General features: G+C 37.3%; 1 protein-coding gene across 1 annotated transcript in view; it reads right to left on the bottom strand.

Annotated features, from left to right (window-relative positions):
* The window catches only part of CALCR (calcitonin receptor), a 57441-nt gene that overhangs the window by 17607 nt on the left and 16432 nt on the right, over positions 1 to 23402 (bottom strand). The window contains exons 4-8 of the mRNA XM_037046482.1: positions 9967 to 10042; positions 6434 to 6587; positions 4126 to 4236; positions 3375 to 3487; positions 1741 to 1832 (exon numbers count right to left, since the gene is read on the bottom strand). Coding sequence (XP_036902377.1) covers positions 1741 to 1832; positions 3375 to 3487; positions 4126 to 4236; positions 6434 to 6587; positions 9967 to 10042 — 546 coding nt within the window. The remainder of the gene's footprint in view (positions 1 to 1740; positions 1833 to 3374; positions 3488 to 4125; positions 4237 to 6433; positions 6588 to 9966; positions 10043 to 23402) is intronic.

Raw genomic sequence — 23402 nt, 5'->3', positions numbered from 1 at the left:
GTATGAAAGGAGCTCATTCTCTATTATTATTTGCTATCCAGTTAAAAATATTCAGTAATATTGCTAGATCAATGTAAGAATCTTGACTATGTAAGGTCTAGACATAATATATAATTATGATATAAAATATAGACAAAGATTAAAAAGGATAAAAAACAATAGTTGTGTAAAGGGTAGGTTTAGGGTGCTTCTCTTGGTTTAATTTTCTTCAGTGTCATCATAAGATTTTAAGAAAAATCAAATTAAGATCCTGCTTGTGAATCACTATATATATAATTATGTAACACATCTTCAAAGTTTGGACTACTAAGGAGCTTTTCCTCATCATTCTTCACCTCCTGGAGGGCGGGCCCCTTGTAGTGCAGGCTTCCCCTGCTAGGTGAGTGTTTACAAACCCATCTGTATCAGTGTCCCAGCTGGTGTTGTTGTGAGAGGTTGTGTTCGGCTTCACTGAATTTTTTTTGGAAGACTCAATATGTTTCCCTGTTTCATGATGGGTGATTTACCAGTATACCTGTTCACAGGGTCCTGAGTGTATAGCAGTTTTTAACCCAAAACAGCATGACCCCCATGCCCCACCCTCCCTATTCACCTGATCTTGCCCCTCAAAGGGAAACATTTTGCTGATGAGGAAGAGGTGAACAAAAAATGGCAGAAGCACTAATAGGCATCAGAATTAATAAGTTCAAACATCCTTTTGAGAAGTGGGGAAAAGTCTCCACAGGGGTATTGCATCAAATGGAGAGCACTTTGAAGGTGACTGAAGTTTAAACATGTAAGAATAAATACACAATTTTTTATAAATAAATTCCAGCCTTTTTGGGTCTCCCTCTTGTAATTCCACCACAACTAAATTAGTGGCAGGAGACCCCACAGTAACATAGAAGCTAGAAGTCTCAAGAAAAGGGTAATGCAGTACTTTCTGCCTTTGATTTAAAGAAGTTACACTAAATTTAGGACATTTTTAGGACCAAATTTAACATATATTACTATCTCACATATACTGTAAAGCCATTCCTGAAAGCATATAATCAATGTTTTAAATTTTCCATTATTGTGAAATCAGTATCTATATCAACTCCATCATTTCACCACAGATAATGCTATCAAGTGTCTAGGCACAGAATCGTGACAGAAAACCGCGTTGAAATTTTATTCCTCACACTGTCTTAAAAGATATTTGCAGTTAACCATGCTAGCTTTGTTAGGGCAAAAACTGACATCTTCTCGAAGACATTCTCCTTGACCTTGGCTGGCTGAGTCAAGGCCAAAAGGGAGGAGACTTACCTTCCTTCTCTGGAAAAATACTACCATGGCCTCATCATGCCCACTTCTCTTCTAGCCAAATCTGCTTGTACCATGGCTCAAGGTCAGGCAGGGTGCAGCTGAGCTTGTGGCCGTGGCCTCCATATTTGTGAGTGGGGGTAAAAGAAGGAGGGGACCCTCTCCTCAGTGCTTCATGGAACCTTAGCCTCATTCACACAGTACACTTAAGGGCTGTTTGGTTTTGTGAAGGAGAAATGTTGCCTTGAAAGGTTGTATGAATCGGTCTCATTGTCCTCTAAGGTAGGGCTAAAAGTTTATTTTAATTAGTATTATTTTTTTTGCTACTTCACGACTCCTACGTATTTCCTATGATTTGCAGAAGATCCTCCCCTCCCCTGCCTAACTTTTACAGAGTTTTCCATTTACTTCGGTAACATAAAGAAGATAAAAAGCAGAGGCTGTAAGGGTACTTACTTGAAGCACATGAAAATTCCCAGTGAAACCGACAAAGTGGAAAGAGAGGCAGAGTGACCCACGATAGCCAGGTAGTACAGAATGTAAGCGTTCTGGAACGACAGCGGCAACAACGAAACGGTCACAAAGAGGAATGCGTGAGTAACTGACCATAGAAAAGGGAATTAGTTTCCTCCTTTAAAATTCCTACTGAAACTGTGACAAGTATTTCAGAGAATTTCTTTATATTAAATTATAATAAACCCCGATGAACAGACTGAATAGTATAAGATTAAGAATGTACATGACATAGTGGAAAAAAAACATGAGACTGGGCTTATCAGAACTGTTCTTTACTCAGAGTATTATTATTAAGTTTCTGTGTGGCTTTCACTCCACCTCCCCAGACCTCTGTGGTCCTCACCTGTGAAGCAATTTGTTGGACAAGATGATTTTTAAAGCAGTTATGTGCTACCACTAAGAAATGCCACTAGACACTGGGATACAGAGATAGTGACTGTAAAAGGATGAGAAAGGTGACCCACGTTAACACCAACCACAAGACGACTGGTGTGATACCACATAGGTGCAGGTGTTAAGTCAGAAAGATGCCACAGTTTTAAATTTCCATGAACCTAATAATATAAACTCAAACCATATGAAGCATAAAGAAAAATTTGACACCTCCTAATAACTGATAGCACACACAGGCAAAAATCAAGCTCTAGAAGATTTGAACAACGTGATTAACATATTTTACTAATTTGCATGTAGTAAACACTGTACCCAACATCTGCCGAAGACCCATTCTTCTCAATGCTGACGGAAGATTCAAAGAATATTTACCCAAGATAACATACACCAGTCAGTCCAGCAAATCTCCACAAAATTCAAGTAACTGAAATCTTAAAGATCACATTTGACCACAATAGTTTAGAAATTGTTAATGAAAAGATAACTTGAAAAACACTCTCATATTGCTGGGAATTAAGCAATACATTTCTAAAGGACTATTGCATCAAAGAAGAACTCACAATGGCATGCCAAAGCTTTTTACATGCAGGTGAAACTGCACATAGAGGGAAGTGTAAAGACTAAAAGGCATGTGTAAAAGATGAAGAAGATTGAAAATCAATGACCTAAATTTCCAGCTACAGAAGAATTAAATTCAACTCAAAGAATGTAAAAGAAAGGACATTGTAATGCTAAAGAGAATTTGAACCTAAAAACAACAACAATAAAAGTTAGTTCTTAAAAAAATTTTCAATTCTCCCTGGAAAGACTGATCAAAGAAAAAAGACAAGAAAAATGAAATATATGTCAGCACAAAGGTTTATGGCAGCCTTATTTGTTAGAGCCAAACAGTGGGAGCAACTCCAGTATCCACCAACTGGTGAACCTGGTTCATCCGCGGGATGGAACACAGATGCGAGCTGAACACCAACCGAGGAAAAAAGACAATAGGTACTCAAGTGTCCAGTTTTCAACGAACTGAGGGGCATGTTCTAAATGGGAAAGAATTAAATATGCAGGTCATTATCTGTTTCCTTCTATAATATAGTTTAGCTTTCTGGCAGCAGGTACTTTGCAGGCATCACGTATTTCTATGTACAAGTCATGGCATGTTCAGCACTGGAATTTGAAATAAATCCTACCTTCAGTTTCTCAGCACTGAAAGCATTACACATACTGTAGTTAGTCGAGGTCTTATTCCTCTCAGGGTCTTCAAACCAAGTTCCGTTTTCATCACAGAATTTTGAAGCCTTTTCTGTTAATGAAATATAACAGTTATTACAGTACCATTTCAAAATAACACGAAGAAAAAATAATAAATTGAGGCTTAAAAATCATTCCAAAATGTTAATCCTTTTATAGAGTTGAATATGAATACCAGTAAATAGAGGCTACCATGAATCTGCTAGATTATAGAGATGTTTTAATTATACAAAGTGTTTTAATACGTACTGTCCCGTTTTTTCTTCAGCAGAGCCCTGTAAAGCAGCCATTGCTACTTCCATTTTCCAAACAGCGTGAAGCCATGAGAAAGGTTATGGAATTTGAAAGGTCAGTGCACAGTGGGTGGGCTAGGATGGAAGACCTGGTCTGTCAGTTGCCAGAGTGCTAGCTACACTGTACCTCCTGTTTTTTTTTTTTTAACAGACATTAAACTAATGATGTGAGATAGAACTATGTGAGAAGAGCAAGACATACTTTTGTTCATTTACACACAACATTTATTTACTAGATTGACTTATGAGACCGCAGTTTTTGTGGGTCAAATGGTCAAACATGGGCAATTTCACATGGTTAAATTCAATGGAACAAAGAAGTCCACCACTAAGGGATGTATAAAGAAGTCAGTTTTATGCTTCCTAGCAAAACAGAAAATAAAAACGAGTGTCCCACCTGTGGGGTCGAAGTCCGGAAAGTAGTCGGGGCAGTGCTGGTGGGACGTCACCCCAGCCGGTGTGTCGTCCCAGCACAGCCATCCGTCCCAGGTGCGGTTGCAAAACAGACCTGGCCGTTCAGAAAGAAACGCACGTGCCATTGTCAGAAACTACGGAAGCCTCCGCGGGGTTTAGTAGTGCACAGTCAGTTATTCTGGGGCTCTTCACTTGCAAACACATTTACAAACAAGTGTAGCAGCAGCAGCAACAAAATAGAGGGGTTAACTTCATCAACTACAAACAAAATTTCCGTTTTTTCTAGCATTTTCTCCATTTGTTCCTCAAAAGACACACATGTCTGCTGTATGGAATCCTTTCACCCCAAAATCTTTTCTTTAATTAATTAATTAACTTTTAACTTTATTTTTATTGTCGACACTATTTCAGATGTCCCCATTTCCCCACCCCACCTTGTCCACCTCCACCCAGCCCATGCCCCAACCCCCCCTTCCCTCAGGCCATTAGCACAACATTGTCTGTGTCCATGGGTTATGGGTTTGGCTAATCCCCTTACTTTGTTTCATCCAGCTCCCACCCCAGACAGCTGTCAATCTGCTCCCTATACCCATGACTCTGTTTCTATTCTGTTCACCAGCTCATTAGATTCCCCATGCAAGTGAAATCATATGATATTTGTCTCACTGGCTTATTTCACTTAGCATAATAATCTCCAGATCCATCCATGCTGCAGCAAAAGGTAAGAGCCCCTTCTTTTTTATAGACGTGAAGTATTTCATTGTGTATATGTGACATAGCTTTTTTATCCACTCATCTACTGATGGGCACTTGGGCTGTTTCCAAATCTTTCCTTTAAAATATCTCTGGAAATGCTATAAGGGAAATCTTGTGAAAGTATGTGGAAAATCACTCTTGCATAAAGCCTCCTTAAAAAAAACAACTATATGTCTTTGGAACGTAAGTATCCTACTAACCAGTAACCTTCAAAGGGATTGCCTTGGGCGGGGGGGATTCTGTTTTAATTCAGAGATGATGCAATTGTTCAGAATTCCTAGTGAAGATGCATTTGCCAGATGAATTACAATATAAACAGTCTATTACTTTAGAATCACACTTTATTACTGGCTAAAATAATGCTCAGTTTGATCACCTATTCATCAACATTGGCTCCAAGTGGTTTCTCACCATCTTCAAAATTTAAATCTACCCCAGAACACAAACATTTATCTTTATAAAAGAATGAACTTCAGGCTTTGAAGGCAGTCCCCCTCACTCTAAAAAAAGAAAAAGTTTTAAATACTAGTCAGTAGCACAAAAGTTCAACCTCCCAAGGCAACTAAGACCAAAGCAAGGATGGCTGCACTCACTTGGCCTCTGAAAAGACCAGTTTTATGTTCCTGTGGCTTCATTTACTTCAGAAAAATGGATTCTTTTTGGCAGCAAGTTGCATCTAATGCCTTCCAGGTTCTTAAAAAACACAAACTACTGCAGAGAGAAAATATCATGTATATAATTTTAATTGACTTGCTTCTTTGTTTAAAGAAAAGTGGAAGCTACAAATTAAAATTTTGACTATTTGAAGGCAAACCATGTAGTAATAGACAATATTTAACCAATCCCCCCTGCAAAGAAGATCTTGTTCAGTGTTTTCAACCCATTTGTGGGACGGAGGAGAGAATTTAAAGGGACAAGCAGTGCTGGGTCACTCATATCCTCCCTCTCATTTCCCGTGGGCCCTCTCCAGCTAATCAAATATGCTGGGCCCTGAGAATATTTGGGCAATCACGGAGAGCATTCTAGAGAAATGAGAGATAAACAATTCTGCCTAGGAGATAATTTTTTAAAATTCATCTTGGAACTGGAGGTAGAAAAAGAGAAGAAACAGCATGAGTTACCAACCAATTGACAGGTAGGGGAAGGCACTACCTAATTAACCCAAATAAGATTAGGGTTTTGACAGGTTCCTCTCTCTGGCAAATTCTCTGCCCACGATTTTCCAATTCCCTTCCTGTCATTTTTCAATTCCTTTCCCTCACTTAGCCCTGCATTGTTCCTGCTTGCCAGGGGTGAGTACTGAGTTACTGTAGTAACATTGTCCTAAGTGCAGATGTTGGCCAGAAAGTCTTTGGATGAACTTGAATAAAGAAATCAGGCATGTCTACTGCATGAAATACACAAACATTTCATGGTATGAAGACCGTTGCTAAAACTACTGGCATATTAAGTTAAAATTAGTTCATACATATTTCCCCATGGAAGAAAATAAACCTTCAATGGTATTTGAAATACATGCTAATCCTTCTTCTTACCTTCTCCTTGGTACGGGGGCAGCAGCTGCATGCGTTTGTAGCACTTGGACTCGGCATCCTTCATTTTCCTTCGTCCTAAGACATACAGGAATGGCTCAGGCTCCCCGGTTGGACTGGTGTCATTTGAAGTGTTGGGGAGGACCAGGGCTGGCTGCTGTATTAACGACAAAAATCAGTTACTTACAGAGAGTGCAGATGGGTGTATACATAAAGAAATGAAATAATAAAACATTTGAAGACATTTATTTTTCCTCCTACAAGCAACAGTTGGGCATGGACTCCATGTAGAGTAGTTTTGCTTTATAACCAATAAGTGTTTATGTTGCATCTACAAATTCTACCTACAGATTCCATATTTGCATTCATCCCATTCAGCACTGGCAATGTCCAGCAGCTATACACACTCACGCGCCTCTTCATCATATAAGACTGTTCTGATTTTTATTATTGCCGTAAAGTTTAGATGTCAACAAAGAAAATAACCTCATTTCCAAACAATAGGAATGTTAAATCAACTTTGTTTTTTTTGAAACTCCTAAGAATCATTAATCATGTTATTAAAAAGATATATTAGTGTACTAAACAAGCTTTTTTAAGTTGGATTTCTTCAGCTAATCTTTATTTATGAGTACATCATGCACACTGCCAAAAATTCACCCCATTCACTCCATAGAACAAACACCTCTATTCTGAGATATTCCGCCTTGAATAATTGGACTGATGCTCTTTAATTTGTTTGATCAGCATTTGACCTACACAGGGTTATTCATTTTCATTGGTGAAAATCAATGTAAATCTTGAGTATTTCTTTCAGCTGTTTTGCATTTTTGGTCCAGGCTGACTGACATTAGTTTTGTCAGCCTCAGTTCATCCTCGTCACCATCGTGGGTCCTGTGTATCGGTGTTGCTGTGTGTGTCTACAAAGATCACTGTCTAATACATCATCCTAAATTGTGTACATAGAGATGTCAATTTCTTTTGTGGCCATCATGTTTCAGTGGTATTTTAACCCATGATTTTTTAAATATCCAGGTTCTGTATGGTCTTTTCACTCAATAAACAGATTGAAAGAGTTTCGATATTTAAAAAAGACAGTGGCCCAGAAAGTATAACTCAAATTCACATGTCTAACATGAAAGACATTTTACCCAGAACATTATTAACCTTCAGTATCAATTTACAAGATAATAAAGAGACATCTCAAATTAATGATAAATTTTTGTAAACCAACAAGGCTCACATTTCTGGGTAAATGTAATACTAAATTAAATCAATGGAAGTTTTGAGGGGAGATTTCTTAACAAAATATTGAGATAATGATAGTTTTGAGGAACTTAGTTTTAGCTTCTGGAAAACAATGCCTACTACTACTATAATGTCCATCCACTCATACTGAAAACATTCCTTTGTATTTCAGCATTTTTGATGGACATAGCTTAGAATACTTTTGTTTTACTTACACATAAAAAGATGAACAGTACGAAGCACCAGTGATTAAGTGAGAATGACATCTTTCCTCTTGAACGTGATTTTTTTCTAATTCCTAGAAAAAATAACAAAGACATTTAAATTGATATAGCTTTAATATTGATTATAGTCTCTCTTTTCCTTGTCTCTCTGATTCATTCGAAGAGAATCAATGTCTCAGGTCGCCCTGCATAAAATTCCCATAAGTAACAACAGCATGCTTGTAACTTCCTGTTTCGTTGCCCTTCCTGCCCTCCAGAACAGATGCTTGTCTGGTTGTTGTCTAGAGTCCTCCTGAAGGCATTCTGGAGCCACCTTGACATGTCAAGACCAAAATAAAGAATTCAGAGACATCAAGAGCAATCACTGTGAACTTCAATGAATATGTGACATCAACAGAACTGCTGAAGATTCCAATGGGAACATCCGTAAAGTCACCTCATGGAGCCGGGACAAATAAAACCTGTGGCTTGTGAAGGATTAACAGTCATATCTACTGGGTAGTTAAAATGCCAACTTTTGTTTAAGGAGTCTTAGGTGGAACCTTGAATATTTTTCTTTCCTACAAAATTTTCTTCAAGCTTCAAGTTGCTATTGAGAATAAATTTCTTGCATGGCAAGGACTCAGCATGTCACTGAACATGTCACTGTTCCTACTCTGACCACAGCAGTCTGACACAGGTGGCTTTGTCACAGATGTTAACCATTTTTCATGACTGCAGGCAGTTTTACGTAAGGTAAAAGATGATAAAGGGGTCAAAGTTTAAAAAGTATATATTTCTTTTCATCAGTGGGATTTGTGTGAAAACTATATTTCAACTAGGGGCGAGTAGTTGTAATGGCGTCTGGAACTACAATATGTTTATTGTACCACAGAGTTTACACATTCTGTTAGGTATGAATTAGACACACAGTGTGTCAATAGACTTGTCCCCCAGAGTAAATTGTATTGAATTTACAAGGTTTTTCTTTATTAGCTATATAAGTTTGTAGGCTGCAAACAATTTGGCATTGTGTGTCAAAATTCTTAAAACGTCCATACCCTTGGACCAGCCTTTTTCTCCCTCCGAAGGATAGAATCATAAAGTAGCCCAGGTTTAATTATGGATATATTGTTGACTGTGGTGGGATTTGGAACTAATCTAAATGCTCAAAATAATAAAATTGTTTAACAAACTCTGGTACATCTATACTAGGGAATACTATGCAACCATTAAAACTGTGTGTTAGAATATTTAATTATGTAGATAAATCCTTTATGGTACACTATAGTAATTTAAAAATTACTAAAAATTACACAGTAAAATATCATTTTGTAAATATAATTTATATGTGCACAGAAGAAAGGCTTGTAGAATAATACAATCAATATTTTGATTTCTTATTAAGGCACTATTTCTTATTAGGCACTATCAGTGTATTAACATATTTTGTCATGTATAATGTGCACTTTTTTGCCAAAATTTTTGAGGGAAAAATAAGGTGTATTATATGTGAGTAGTACTAATTCTGTACCTATATAAATGTTTTAATTCTTTTTAAAGAAGATTTTACTTATTTATTTTTAGAGAAAGGGGAAGGGAGGGAGAAAGAGAGGGAGAGAAACATCAATGTGTGTTTGCCTCTCATGCACCCCCAAATGGAGACCTGGCCCGAAACCAAGGCATGTGCCCCAGCTGGGAATCAAACCAGTGACCTTTTGGTTCTCAGGCCAGTACTCAATCCACTGAACCACCTAACCTGTCTATGTAAATCTATATTTTATAGATTTTATCTCTATATAAATTTATTTATATCTATATAAATTCATTTATCTATAGATAAATCATTTATAAGTTGTTCCTGGTTCCCTGTCTAAATTCCTGACCCATAGAAATGGTGAGAGACTAATAAATGACTTTTATTGTTTTAAGCTACTAAATATTAATGCCACAATAGATGACTATAATATAGCTCAAGGGCTTCAGGTAAAAGATTAAGAAAGAGTATTTTGCTTTGTTTCTAGCTTTACAACTACCTAGATGTATTAGTCTAATGTAACTCAGTCTTGAATTAAGTTACATTACTCTCTGGGTCTCAGTTTTTCCATCTTCTAACTGGGAAAACTGGACTAAGTTCCGTGCAGCCCCAGGATCCATGATTCTGTGATGGGGAATTTTAAATAAGGGGATCTCATGAGGTGTATCCAATGGACACTTGTTGAATAAGTGATTAAAAATTAGAAACTAATACAATAGCCATTAACTAAGTACCTTGGGAGCTTTCATTCTGACAGAATGAATGGAGTGGAAGTCATGATATTGATCATCCTACTCACACTGATGCATGTTTTCAACATCCTCAGACAGAATGAGTTTCTATGTAGAAAGTAAATATTTTTGTGTGTAGTTTGATAATGAAAAAAAAACCCCTAGAGCAGTTGTCACCACTCACCACCTCCACTTTACACACACAAAAACAGAACAGTGGATATTAAAAGTCACACAGGTACTATTGTACTAGCAAGTATAAGCTACAGGCATGGAAGGTCGTCAACATTGTTCCTTGATTGGAAACTCTAAGGCAGGGGTGTCAGACTCATTTTCACCGGGGACCACATCAGCCTCGAGGTTGCCTTCAAAGGGCCAGATGTAGTTTTAGGACTAGAAATGTAACTACTGCTTAACAGTTAAGCAAGAGCTCAGCGCTGCTGCTGGGTAGAAACAAGGAGCCACGTGCATAAAACAAGGTGAGGGCCGGATTTGGCCCGAGGGCCTTGTGTTTGCCACCTGTGCTCGAAGGGCTTCTCAAGCCTGGGTGCTTATAAGAAGCACCTGGGAATTTTAAAAGCATTCTGGTTTTTTTGCCTGTCATTCAAGATCCTGATTCACTGGGCGTGGCCTAGGTGTTAGTAAGGAAACATCCACTTCAGTTCCTGGGTAGGAGTCTGGCTAGATATAAAATGAGCTTCTCGCTCTCCATTTTGGACTTGGCATTCCCTTTCCCTGAGCTCTCTACTGGAAGGGAAAGAGAGAGAAGAAAGGGGAATTCTCTGTCAGGAGACATTTGGTACGCTTTTTTAATTGTTAGATACAACATGATTCTTCTTAGCTGAATTGATGGAAATCGTTATTTTAAGGGAAGGAAATTATGTGAAAATTGTATGATGCCTCCTTCTTATCGTGGAGAAATCCAACTTTTATGTGAAAAATCCTGTGTGAAAAAAATGAACCGTGGACACAGAGGAAAACATTATGCTCTGAGGCTGTGACGCGACTGAACCATAATAAAGGTTATACGAGGTCAGTGGGTTTCAGTTTATCATTTTCAGAACCACCACCTTCTGCGCCCAGGAAACATTCACACCTTAGGGTGAACGTTACCCCTTGAAAGATGACTTGTGTTAGTGAGAGAGAATGGTGCTTTGTTTATAGGAACTGGAATCGGACTCAGGCCTGAGAACTCTGTGACTGAGCTGAGGACAGAGGAGGGCCTAGCAGTGCCATCTTGGTTCAGATCAAAGCACCGCAGAGAGGGAGCCCGTAAGATTCCCAGGCAAAACTCTCTTCCTCAACGATACTGGTGTTTAGACAGGAAATGATGAAGTCTTATATTGCATATTATTGAAAATCAAATTTTGTGGAGTGATTCTCCCAAGAATTGCTGGCAACTCTAAGACGCGAGTTATTAGAAATATGTTATTACCTTGGAAAGAGAAGATCCTTCTAGGCTATTCAAAAACGAACAGACTTCCTCATCTCATATCATATAAATAAACAAATGCGCAAGTCCTTTTGGACCTTTTAGTACATATTGCAAAAACAAAATAAAATGAAAAAACTTTCAAGACAACTCAGCTAAAAAAAATCCCAATTTTAAATCAATCTAAAACTTTGGAGTCCAACTTCAGAAACTACCTTGATTTTCTTTCTAAAGACTTTGGCCAAAGCAACCTTTGAAATGCTTACATTTGGAGATGAAGTTGGTAGCTAGGGGGAAAGAGGGCAGGACAAGGGGAGGGGTGCAGTGGGAGGTGGAGGTGGGGAAAGGGGGTTTAGGTGGGGATGGAAAGAGACTGCTTTGGGTGATGGGCGCACAGTGCAGCATGCAGGTAATGTTTTATTGAGTTGTACACTTGAAACCTGTATGATTTTATTAACCGATGTCACACTAATAAGTTCTATCAAATACATACATTTCTTATTTATTTTCTAAATGGAAAATTAGTCTGCCAAGTGAATTTTATTTATTCTAGGAACAGTGTTGCATTTGAAGACTATGTCTTTGACTAGGGATTCAGTGTCGAGTAAATTATGTGAATGACATCAGTACATCTTGGAAGTTTAAATACAGAACTGAAAAATCTCTACGGTAAAATTAGTAATTTTACCAAAGCTGTGTGGTTCACAGCTTCTTCATTATATTAAGGGAGAAACTGAACCCCAGAGAGATTCAGAGACTTATTTAAAGTTTTCCATTTAGTCAGATGGAGAAGCTATACTCAAACCTGTTTTTCTGACTCTACAACACACGTTTTCATTTTCCCAGTACCTCAATGATGCTTTCCTCACTTTAGATAAGTGATTTCTTTTGTTTTATGATACCAGAATTTATAAAGAAAAAAATTATTCAGAACCTCAAAAATATGCGTAACATGGGACTTCTGTAAAATTTACATGGACTCAATGACTCTTTGGTGAGGATAAACGTGGGGGGAGCCTTCTGTTTCATAAATCCAGCTGGAGATCCTAAAGTATGTAAGATAATCATACTTTTTGAGAACACGAATTACTGTGACTTATACGGACCACCTGAAAAGCCTAATTGAAATAATCTCCCACTCAGAGTGGAAGAGGCTCTTTGGTCATTCTTAAGGAGCGCCAGGTGGTTTGGCTGCATCTGCCCCTCACACCAGCAAGGATGTCAGATGACTCCCAGGAAAATTATCTGGTTCTGCGTAAAGTAGCAGTCATCAAATCTTTTTCCTCAATAAATGGGAACACTGACGTAATTTATGAAAACTACTTTCCTTCTAATGTCTGATTACTGTCCTTAGGAAGTGGCAGGAACTAATAAGCAGTAGAGCCTGTCATGTAAGAAGCAAAGCATCAGAGGCAAACCAGAGGCCCCATGAAGGGGAGGAGGGATGATTGACACTCCCTAAGTACCTGTCTGTGTCCAATCCAGACACAGAGCTGCAAGTGATTTCTACATAATCTCAATTGTATCTCACAGCAGCCCTTAGTGGACACAGCAAATGCAAATATATTTATTCCACAGATAAGGAAATGATGCTTAGATAAGTGGAAACTCCCATGTTTTACCATATGTATAAAGGCTAGACATGGGACTAGGAGGCCAAGGACTTTGCCCTTATCGCCCATTTATAAGTGCAAAAAAGAGCTAGCATCCAAATCTGTCCATTCAAAGACCATTTTCTTTTTGTTCTATCATGCATATTTTGTATATTGGTAGGGAGAAGATGAATTACTTAATAAACAGTGCCAGAACAATTGCAAAGCCATTTGGAAAAAATGAGTTTCTTCTTTATTTTCCATATCTAAATAAGTTTTAGGTGGACACAATAAGTGAATGTGAAAACATTAAACATTAAAATAGTAGATGAAAATGTAAATATTTTTTATAATCATGGGATTGAAAGAAGCCCTCTGAGCATGTATGTGTCATGTTTCCAGCGAAACTGGGAGATCCTTGAGGAGAGAACTCAGGTTCGGCTGGTCTCGGGGAGCCTCAACTGATACTTAGCAGAGTGCCTTGAATAAGACAGCGCTTCCAAATTACTAGCAAATGAGCAAAATATTCTCTTTAACTGCTTTTTTAAACCTAGAGATTTTTCCTGTACTTTTAAGTCTAAGCCACAATAGTGAGACAAAATTGAGGTTAGCATAAAGAATTTTTCCAGTAAGTAGATATTACAAATCCAATATCTGGTTCAAATATATAAAATCTGATAATTAGGTAGGTTTCCTTTTGAAGTAGTAAGTTTCTAAGATCTCAATTCTAACAAATGTGCAAATTACTGCCTAAAATGTTCTATAATGGATGCCCATATTTTATAGAAACTTATTCTAGGTGATATATTTATAGCTCTAAGACTCTGATTATAGCACTCTATAATTGTATATTCTTTTTCCATACTTAAATATTTCTTAAGTATTTTAAGTATTCATGGAGGTGACAACCATTCATTAAATAAAATGAAAAGTGTACGTAAAAGGAAGAAGAAAATTGGCCAGAGTCCCACCAACGCAGCAACAACCATCTCCAATATTTTGGTCTTTTTTCCTCAATTTTCTGTACTTACATGTATAATTTTCTCTTCCATGTTATAATTAAATTATAAACTTGTTTCATGTGTATTTAACTTATTAATTTTATTTCTGCTCAAGGAGAAAAATGCTTTCTTATACTAAGTAAGTGGATTTAATTTCCAGTTGTCCCATAAACGTACTGATTGTGTTGTGTTCTTCTTTCACAAGAAGCTCACATATGCTACTGACCTTACAGAATTATCAAAATATTAGACTTGGAAAAAATAAAAATAAAAATAAAAATAATGTGTGTGCCTAATTGTCTCTAAGTAGGTAGTGAGACCTATAACCTTTTTCAGAAAATTAATTCCAAATCCACTCGTAATGAAGTACACTTTAAAGTGAAGTTTGTACCCTACTGGTTTCTACTGTAAAACTGAAATTTTTAGGGCGAGTCATGTCTTCTCTGCAAGCGTCAGCCTCCTCATCTTTAAAGGTAAAAGGCCAATGTAATATTTACCTGAAAGGGTTGTTGGAGGATTAAAGACATTAATACACGCAGCATATGTAGAGAAGTGCCTGAACACGTGCAAAAGGTTTCATGAATGTTGATTGTAATTATTATTACTGTGAAGTGTTTGTGGTGAATTGTAATCCCATGTCTTGAGGCTGAAATTTTTTTTTTCCTGGCCTCAGTTAAATAGAAAATAATAATCATTTTTGTAATAATATTTTTTTTTAGAAATTAAACATTCCTATCTTGGCTCTATACATTTCTATCTTCCCATTCGACCAATTCAAAATATACTTGAAAAGATGACCTTTAACACTGACTCCTGGCTATACTTTTCTCTAGTTATTTGAGTTTTTTACAAACCTGGACTTAGTATCTAACAGAAGTTGCTAGGCTACTAGGGACTCACAGGCTATCTTAAAAGCTACTTATTTGGATTTCTCAGAACTGTGTTCACACTAATAGATGAAATAATCCCATCCAAGGCAGAGAGGCTTTTAAATTTAGGTCGAGAGTGGAAGATGATGTCGAGCAGGCCACTGTGTGTATGCTGAACACAAAGTTAAAGGAGCCAGTAGCCAAGAAGGCAGCCTGGGTTTGCTTTGCCAGGTGGCAATCCATCCCTTCTGGGTATCAGTACTGCAGTGCAGGGTACACACCGAGATCGAGGCTGGAGGTTTGGCTCTAGGAATTTCAGTCAGTGAGTTTGTCCTGTGAAAGTTTAATTAATGGCCTGTTAGGGGTTAGCATGACAAAATTCCTTCCTTTTCTTGCTAATATTCTTAGAAACATCTTTATTACAAGGGTTCTGAAACATGTCTCTACATGCATTGCAGAATGAGTGTAACTTCCTTCCATTCACTTATTTATTATTTCTTTGGCTATAGAATATTTCAGTAATGGCTTCAAGTATTTCCTTTTGGTTAATATTCCTTATGTGGTTCAGAGTCTTGTTTTATATTGAGTTTAAAAGTGTTTGAGTATCTTTAAAAAATTTCTGTGTGTGGGGAAAATCAGTGTGCCACCCTAGCGGGACATGTGACCAAATTTGTAATTCGCCTTTTTGCTTCCATTGTGGCTTCTAGACACGGGAAATAAGGACAAATGAAATGTGGTTAAAGTCAATGCCTCAATGGCTCTGCTGATGAGGAGTCAGTATAAAGATGAAAAACCACTACTCCCAAAAGATTCATTGGCAGTAAAATACAGAAAGGGACTTTAGCATCCATCCATGTGAAATGGATTGTTGTTTTGTTGGTTGAGGTGAGGAAACTTGGACTCCGAAGGATGAGTAATGTGAGCAAATGTCTTTAATTTCTCTTGGCCTAGTGTTGTGTTCTATAGCTATAAACACTGTCCTGAAATGTGATTTAAAAATTAATTTAATTTAATGCCTGTTGCATGTGTGGATGAATCGATTAAGGAATGAAATTTGACAAGTGAACATATGATAAAGATGTAAGTATGTATTTCATATAGTTTCAAAGTAAAGTAATAATTTGAAGAACCATAAAACCTGCATGTTTGATACTATGATTTTCATTTATTCATTTACTTATTTACTTTATTGTTGTTAAGTTATTTTTAAACCACTTATCCCATAAATGCCAGGTATAATTTAATTTGTTGTCTTTATTTCTTTTAATTTCATGTTTCGATGTCTTATATATGGGACTTACATAATTTTTATTAAAATGTAGAGTGATGGTTCAAATAGAATACTAGGTATTAGTCTTTGTTGAATGATTGAATGAACAGAAAAATGACTAAGGTTTGAGCAAAGTCAGTGATTATTAATCTAAAATACAATAGTTATGAGAAAGAATGTACAAAAATTAATATCGATGTATGTGAAGGCAAATTGTTGTCTCTGTTTCAATTAACAGTTTATACTCCCCATATACTAGCAAAAACCTCAAAAACTTCACTATTTGTACATCCTATAACAAATTCTCTTTTTTCACTGCTCTCTATCAGTACTCTGTTTTATAGCATAAACTCGCAGGTAAATTGGTTAACCAATTTGAGCAAATATATACTAATAAGTACTTTGATCATTATTCATATTTTAGACAGTTAAGTTCTTAAAAGAGCTCTTTTCCATTAATAGTGTCCTCACATAATTATGGGGCAGATCGACATAACTGTCCCTTATTACGGAAATGAGAAAACACAGTGGCAGATTAAATGGTCCTCGTAGGAAGTCAGGAGCAGAGGTTATAAACGTATAAATGAAAATCTTCAGATTTTTGTGTCATTTAAGCTGTGACCAATTCTGTGATTTTTAAGAATGGTAGATACATATGTGTGTTCCTTATACTGAAGAATTCTCCCTGATCCTTTCCTGACAGCCAGGCCTATCTGGGGACTCAGCTGGTGACCCAGGTGTTTTGTTTTTTTTGTTCTTTTTTTTCTTTTTAGAAGGTATATAAATTATGAAAGTACAGACTTTATTTTCTCCTTTTAATTTGACTTAAATGACACATCATACTTAAGAGTTGGCTCAGCTTCATTTATTTGGAATAATGTAATATATTAGACAGGAAGTCCATATAAAAAAAGTGCTTAAACATTGTAAAATTCATTAAAAATCTTTAACATGCTCTCCTCTTAGCAAGGTTCCAGAGAGTATAAATGGCAATGAGTTGCACCAGCATTGATATGGTTAATGTATTTTACCGAGGAGAGCAGCGCCATCTAGGAAAACAGTCTGAATTTCCAGGAACGCACAGTAATATCAGGTGATATTAAAAGCATCTCCCTATCAATACTCTTAGATCCTTATGTAAATTCCTTATGTTCATTGATCAACACGCTGTGCACCTTAAACTTACAAATATTATAGGTCAATTCTATCTCAATGAAGCTGGGAAAAAATACATCCTTTGCTCATTACAGAGCTTTCAAAACATTCTGGTGGTGACCCCAGAATGGAATCAGTGTTACTACAAACAATCAGTGTTACTACAAACGATCCACAGGATTCCCACATTTTTTTTTAATGAAATTACTTTTTGGGTCATTCTTGATATGTGAACTTGATGATGGAATTTAACTATAGACAGTTGATTAAACAATAGTATTGTATCATTATTAAATGTCTTGACCTTGAGAACTCAGTCACGGTAATGTAAGAGGATGTACTTGTTCTTAGGAAATGTGCACTGGAGGGTAAAAAGTGACACCGTTCCAACTTCATCTGAAGTGTTCCAAAAGTTATGAAAATGATAAAGCAGTTAGTTTATCTGAGTAAGGGGTAATATATAGGAATTCCTTGTACTAGTCTTTGCGACTTTTTCCATAAGTTTAAAATTCTATGAAAATAAGTTAAAGAAGTAAACTACTATCAAGAGAAAAGTTGTGAGACAATTTTCTTCATTTTAAATGAGCATCATTAAACATTTATTAAACTGTGAAGTAATAAAAAATCTGGTGAACTAGATTTCATATTAGACTCTATTCCAGGTTTCAGGCTGAAGTGAAACTCCCTCACTGACACCATTTTCTGGCATGTTCAGTGTTTTAGAAGAGCATGTAATTCAGCGCCTGGAGTGAGAAAGTGCTCATTTGTCAGGTGACTCCCCAGAACCGCGGCTCATCAGAACAGCTCAAGACAAATGCTGGCGGTGGAAGTGGGGCTGAGACCCACCTTCCCGGACACGCTGTGTCCCAATTCATTTCAGAATCCAGTATTTCTGAAAGCACTTCTGTAATGGAAACGGTGACACTTTTTAGTGTGCGCGCAAACGTAGTCTCCACTTAAAAGTTTCATTCTGTTTAAGCATGATACGGTTAATACAATTTCTATAAATTCTGAGAACATATGCATGAGATTGAAAAAACATTTAAGAGCATTTCCTTTAAGCTATTGCTTTAAAAATACTTTGAGGGCATTTGCTATGCAGAGAAATAAAATGGCTACCCTGCAATGAGGCATGATTTCATTTCTTGTGTGAGATTCTACTGTGGCTTCAGGACTCCACTCGGCTCATTCTGCTATGTAAACAACCTCAAAGATTATAAACATTCCATTGGGCGTTTCCACATAGCCTCAGAAACAGCCAATGCAATTTGTTCCCAGCATCTTCCCAGTGGAACTCTGGGGACTGGCAAGTAGCATAAATGTCTGGATCTGGCCTGATGTACGTGTGGAGTGCAGCAGGTTGTTGCCTGCCCGATGTATTAAAATTGTAAAAAATTAAAGATTTAATTAAAGTACTCTATTAGTTAAACAAAATGTACCTGCAGCCATATCAGGTGTGTGGATTGATTACTAATTACTCACTTATGTTCCACCACCTTTTTGGGATGTGATCGCATTTTCTGTGATAGCCAGGCTCTAGTTCACAGGTAGCAAACTCGAGGCCCATGGGCCGAATCCGGCCCTCCAGCTTGTTTTATCTGGCCCAGCACCTTGTTTCTACCAGACAGCGATGCCGAGCTCTCACTTAACTGTTAAGGAGTAGTTACATTTATACAGCCCTCAAATTACACTGGGCCCTTTGAAGGCAACCTTGAGGCTGATGTGGCCCCTGGTGAAAATGAGTTTGACACCTCTGCTCTAGTTCATCTTTTCAGTCAATCCTTCAAATGCACCTTGGAACTGGTGCACCTTCTGATTCCTTTGTTTGGGTCAGAGGTATAATGAAATATTACCTCTGCTGGTAGGCCCTCTCTGACCACTCTGAGTTCCCCCCATTATGCTTTATCCTATTGCTTTCTTCCATCACAGTTATCATAATGTAAACATAAAATTATCATCGATTATAACCTCCATTAAGGTAGGGATCAGTGTTCATCCAATACCAATCTTCCATGCGACTGACACATAGGAGGTGCCCAGTAAATATTTGTTGAGTGACTGAGTGAATGAACGAATGACCTAAGATTTAAAGGAAGGGTCCACGGAAGAAGTGACTTTTAAATTGAATACCTGAGGATGCCCAGTTAGGCAAAGATGTGCTGGGTGGGTAGCATTCCAGGGCAAAGGCTGTGATGGGAAGAGAGTGTGTAGTACTCTGGGAACAGAAAAAAGCCTTCCTTTGACAAAATTCTAGAGAGAGGCAGAAAGAGGAGAGAGGCAGGCAGTGTTTTTGTGTGCTCTGAAATGGAGGACCCATGTCAGAGAAGGATCCGCGGGGCCCTTGACCTCTGACCTGGATGGCACAGGTCTGCAGTAGAAGGAAGCCAGTAATCAGAGAGCCGAGGAGATAAGAGGTAGAAAGAAAATAATACCAGGCTTCTTGCAGGCTTTCAATGTATATAGTTCCGTTCCCTAAAGGGTGTAGAGAGTAGCAGTTTTCAGTTTCTGAAAGCTGCCCTACGAGCCTTCCAACAAAATACCAGTTGCTACGGCAACTACAAATTAGTTTCTGTTGTGTGCAATCAAAAACACTGATTAATTCAGCAGGATTTGAGGGGCAGGTAGTTCAGTTTCAAACTTGATGAGTTTTTGGTACCTGGGGAAGAGCTGCCTGAGCACGTTAAGTGGGAAGACAAGAGCCAGGGGTGGGGACACAGTTCTCTTGTGTGGAGGGCAGCTCCGTACACCGTGCACCCACACTCCGCCACCCTGTCTTTGCTACAGCTGCGGTAGAAATCATTTCATGCTGATGTGCAACATTTTTTATAACTGGAACCATGTGATAAAATTCTATTTGAATAGAGATCCAGTAAGAAGTTTATCTTTGCTGATACATTTTCTAGCTATTTTTATTTTTTGTGACTCAATGTTTCTTGATTTGCATTTACTGACAAAAATTAGAGGCAGATTTGGTGTCCGACAGTAATTGGTTTATTTTAAATGTAGTAGACTCTGCTTTCTCTTGTTCCTTTTAAACAATTTGCATTGTTTTATTCCCAATTGTCCTATTTTTAAAATATGCTCAAACTTCAAGATACCTATAAAGAAAAGATATATGTCTTCATTATATCTAAGGGCTATAAGAGAGAGGGAATATATAAGCATTAGCATGGCTCTATAAATCAAGTTAATTCAACCTCTTTCCCCATTTATAATCAATTGGGAAGGATTCAATAGGAAATAGTTGGTGGCAAAAAGTTCAATTTCCTTAAGAAAAATGACAAACAATTTGGCATTAGAACTCCTGGTGGCCTTATAAAGATGGCAAAATTTCAGTTTTGCTTTGAGTTTATTGTTTGTAGCCTATGATTGCCATGCAAATTCACTCCACTGGGCTGAACAATAGTCACAAATTGGATTGTAAACCCCAAAATTACAAATTCATAGGCTTTGTAAATGAAACAAGAAACTGAGCCTGAACTCCTAAGATAAAGAACAATAGAATTAAAATTAAGTGATAGAAACTGGGAAAAGATACATTTGCTGCTTCATTTGCATTAAATCTCAACTTCAGAACAATGTTCAAGTACTTTCATAATTTAAAAAAGTCAGCTGCTGGAGTGTTATGTTTTATGTTCTTTTGGTATATGTTAGACAATCTGTGGGCTAGAGGGCGTGTCAAGGTTGTGTCTTGCATGCTAACAGGAAAACAGTTTGGCAGAGTGCAAGTGAAGTTCCTTTCCACTCATTTCCATGGACAGATATGACCTTGTGGGGCTGGAAGCAGCCATCCTTTTTTAAGGGCTTGGCCTGTGACCATCCACTGCCAACTCTTGGTTTTCGGAAGTCTGAATAATCCCTGTAATCCCTGTAAAGGCATTAGGAGTGTTTCTGATATTTTTACTTTCTGGGAAGTTCATTGATAAGCATTAAATTAAAATTAAGTTTAGTAGTTGTTTTTGGATTATAAAAAAGGATAGCTCTGGCCAGGGGTGGGTGAGGTTAGGAGGTGGAGGGGCCCAAGAAAAATGAAAAAGGACCCATGGCCATAAACAACAGTGTGGGGATTGTGGAGGGAGGGACATATAAGGGGGCTAAATGGTAATGAAAAAAATACAGTAAATTCCTTTTTTAAACATATAAATTCATTACATAAAATTTGGAAAATTAACAAAAATACAGTAGAGAAAAAGTTACCCATATCTGATAAATAGCTGACATCATTGTTGCCATTTGTGTGTATTTAATTCTCAGTCTTTTCCCCATGAATATTACATATACTTGTATGCATATATGTATATGATATATTTGGGATCATACTGTACTACTTATTTATCAAGTTTTTACTATATTGCCATATTTTTTTCCGTGTCAAAGTTTTCTATAAATAAAAATTTAATAACTGAAATAATCAGCTGGTAAACCTAATATATTTAATATTCTTTATTGATTAGTTGTATATTTTTCTGTAATGGTCTGTTTATAATTATTATGGTTAGTAATTATGTTACATTTATATGTGATAATAATTGCTACAGGACTTCTACATTTTAGATTTCAGTAGAAATTAGAAGTAAACAAGCATTTTTTGTTATCTAGCATTGATTAGATAATGAAAAGAAATGCAGAATGAAAGGAAACTAGAGAATTTACAGCAAAACTTAAGAGCCACCATGCCAATATGACAATAAATATAGTTGGAATGTCTTTTTCCATTAAAAGACAGTAACTTTTGATTTAGTTAAAAATCCAATGGTATCTTCCTTACACTGGTAAGAATCCAAAGAAATAATGCAGAAGCGAATCACTAACACATATAAATAAAATTTGGTCTGATACTAAATAAAAAAGAAGAGTTTAAAACTGAAATTAGATGGTATGATCCCCTTTCTACATCCTCTCTAAGGCTGAATGTTACAATAAAAAAAAAAAGACTTCAGGTTTCACAGGCAAACAGTATATTTATTACATTAATTTGCATATATCTCATTATTAGTGAATTTGAATACTTTTCATATATTTTTATGTCTTTACCCTTCCTTTGGTGACTTGCTCTCCATTTTATTTGCATATTTTTACATCAGTTAAACTCATTTTTTAAAGAAATTTTAAAACATTTTATATAGTATTGTTTATAATTTGTCACATAGATTACAATTTTCCCTTTAATTGTCTTTGAAAATTTTGTTTATGGAATTTTTTTAACACACAGATTTTAAGTATTTGTGGTCAAACGTACCTATCAGGTTTCTACCGTATGATTTCTTCTTTTACTCTTTTCCTGAGAATGAACTGAAATAAGGACCCACCCACATCTTTCATTCTTCTTCATGAGTCCTTTCACTGGAAGTTGAGATCAGACTCACCCAGCTCCCGGGCAAGAGCAAGGCCTAAATGAACATTTCTTTATAGAGGCAGATTTGGCTGGGAGGAGCTTGGGGCAAATCTTCCCACAGCCTTCCTCCAACTGCTAATCAGCAAAGATATTTATGTCACTGCGACTCTCTACACCTGTGGTCAGTGATTTCATGCTGCTCATGGCTCATTTCATGCCGAGGAGCAGGAACGGCTGCTGTGCCGCTTTCCCAGGCTGAACATGAACTCATCCTCTCACGAGCTGTCCCAGGCTTTCCCCGCACTGCCAGGGCGGAGAAGGGGTGAAAACACTCTGCTTGGTGCTGCTGCTGCCTGGGCTTTCACCTTCCNGCTGGGAGGAGCTTGGGGCAAATCTTCCCACAGCCTTCCTCCAACTGCTAATCAGCAAAGATATTTATGTCACTGTGACTCTCTACACCTGTGGTCAGTGATTTCATGCTGCTCATGGCTCATTTCATGCCGAGGAGCAGGAACGGCTGCTGTGCCGCTTTCCCAGGCTGAACATGAACTCATCCTCTCACGAGCTGTCCCAGGCTTTCCCCACACTGCCAGGGTGGA

This window comes from Sturnira hondurensis, unplaced genomic scaffold, assembly GCF_014824575.4.
Source record: "Sturnira hondurensis isolate 20B ecotype Veracruz unplaced genomic scaffold, ASM1482457v3 Scaffold0005252, whole genome shotgun sequence".
In the NCBI taxonomy this organism is placed as follows: Eukaryota; Metazoa; Chordata; class Mammalia; order Chiroptera; family Phyllostomidae; genus Sturnira; species Sturnira hondurensis.
Note: the sequence above shows the minus strand (reverse complement) of the source record. Positions and strands in the feature narration are given on the sequence as shown.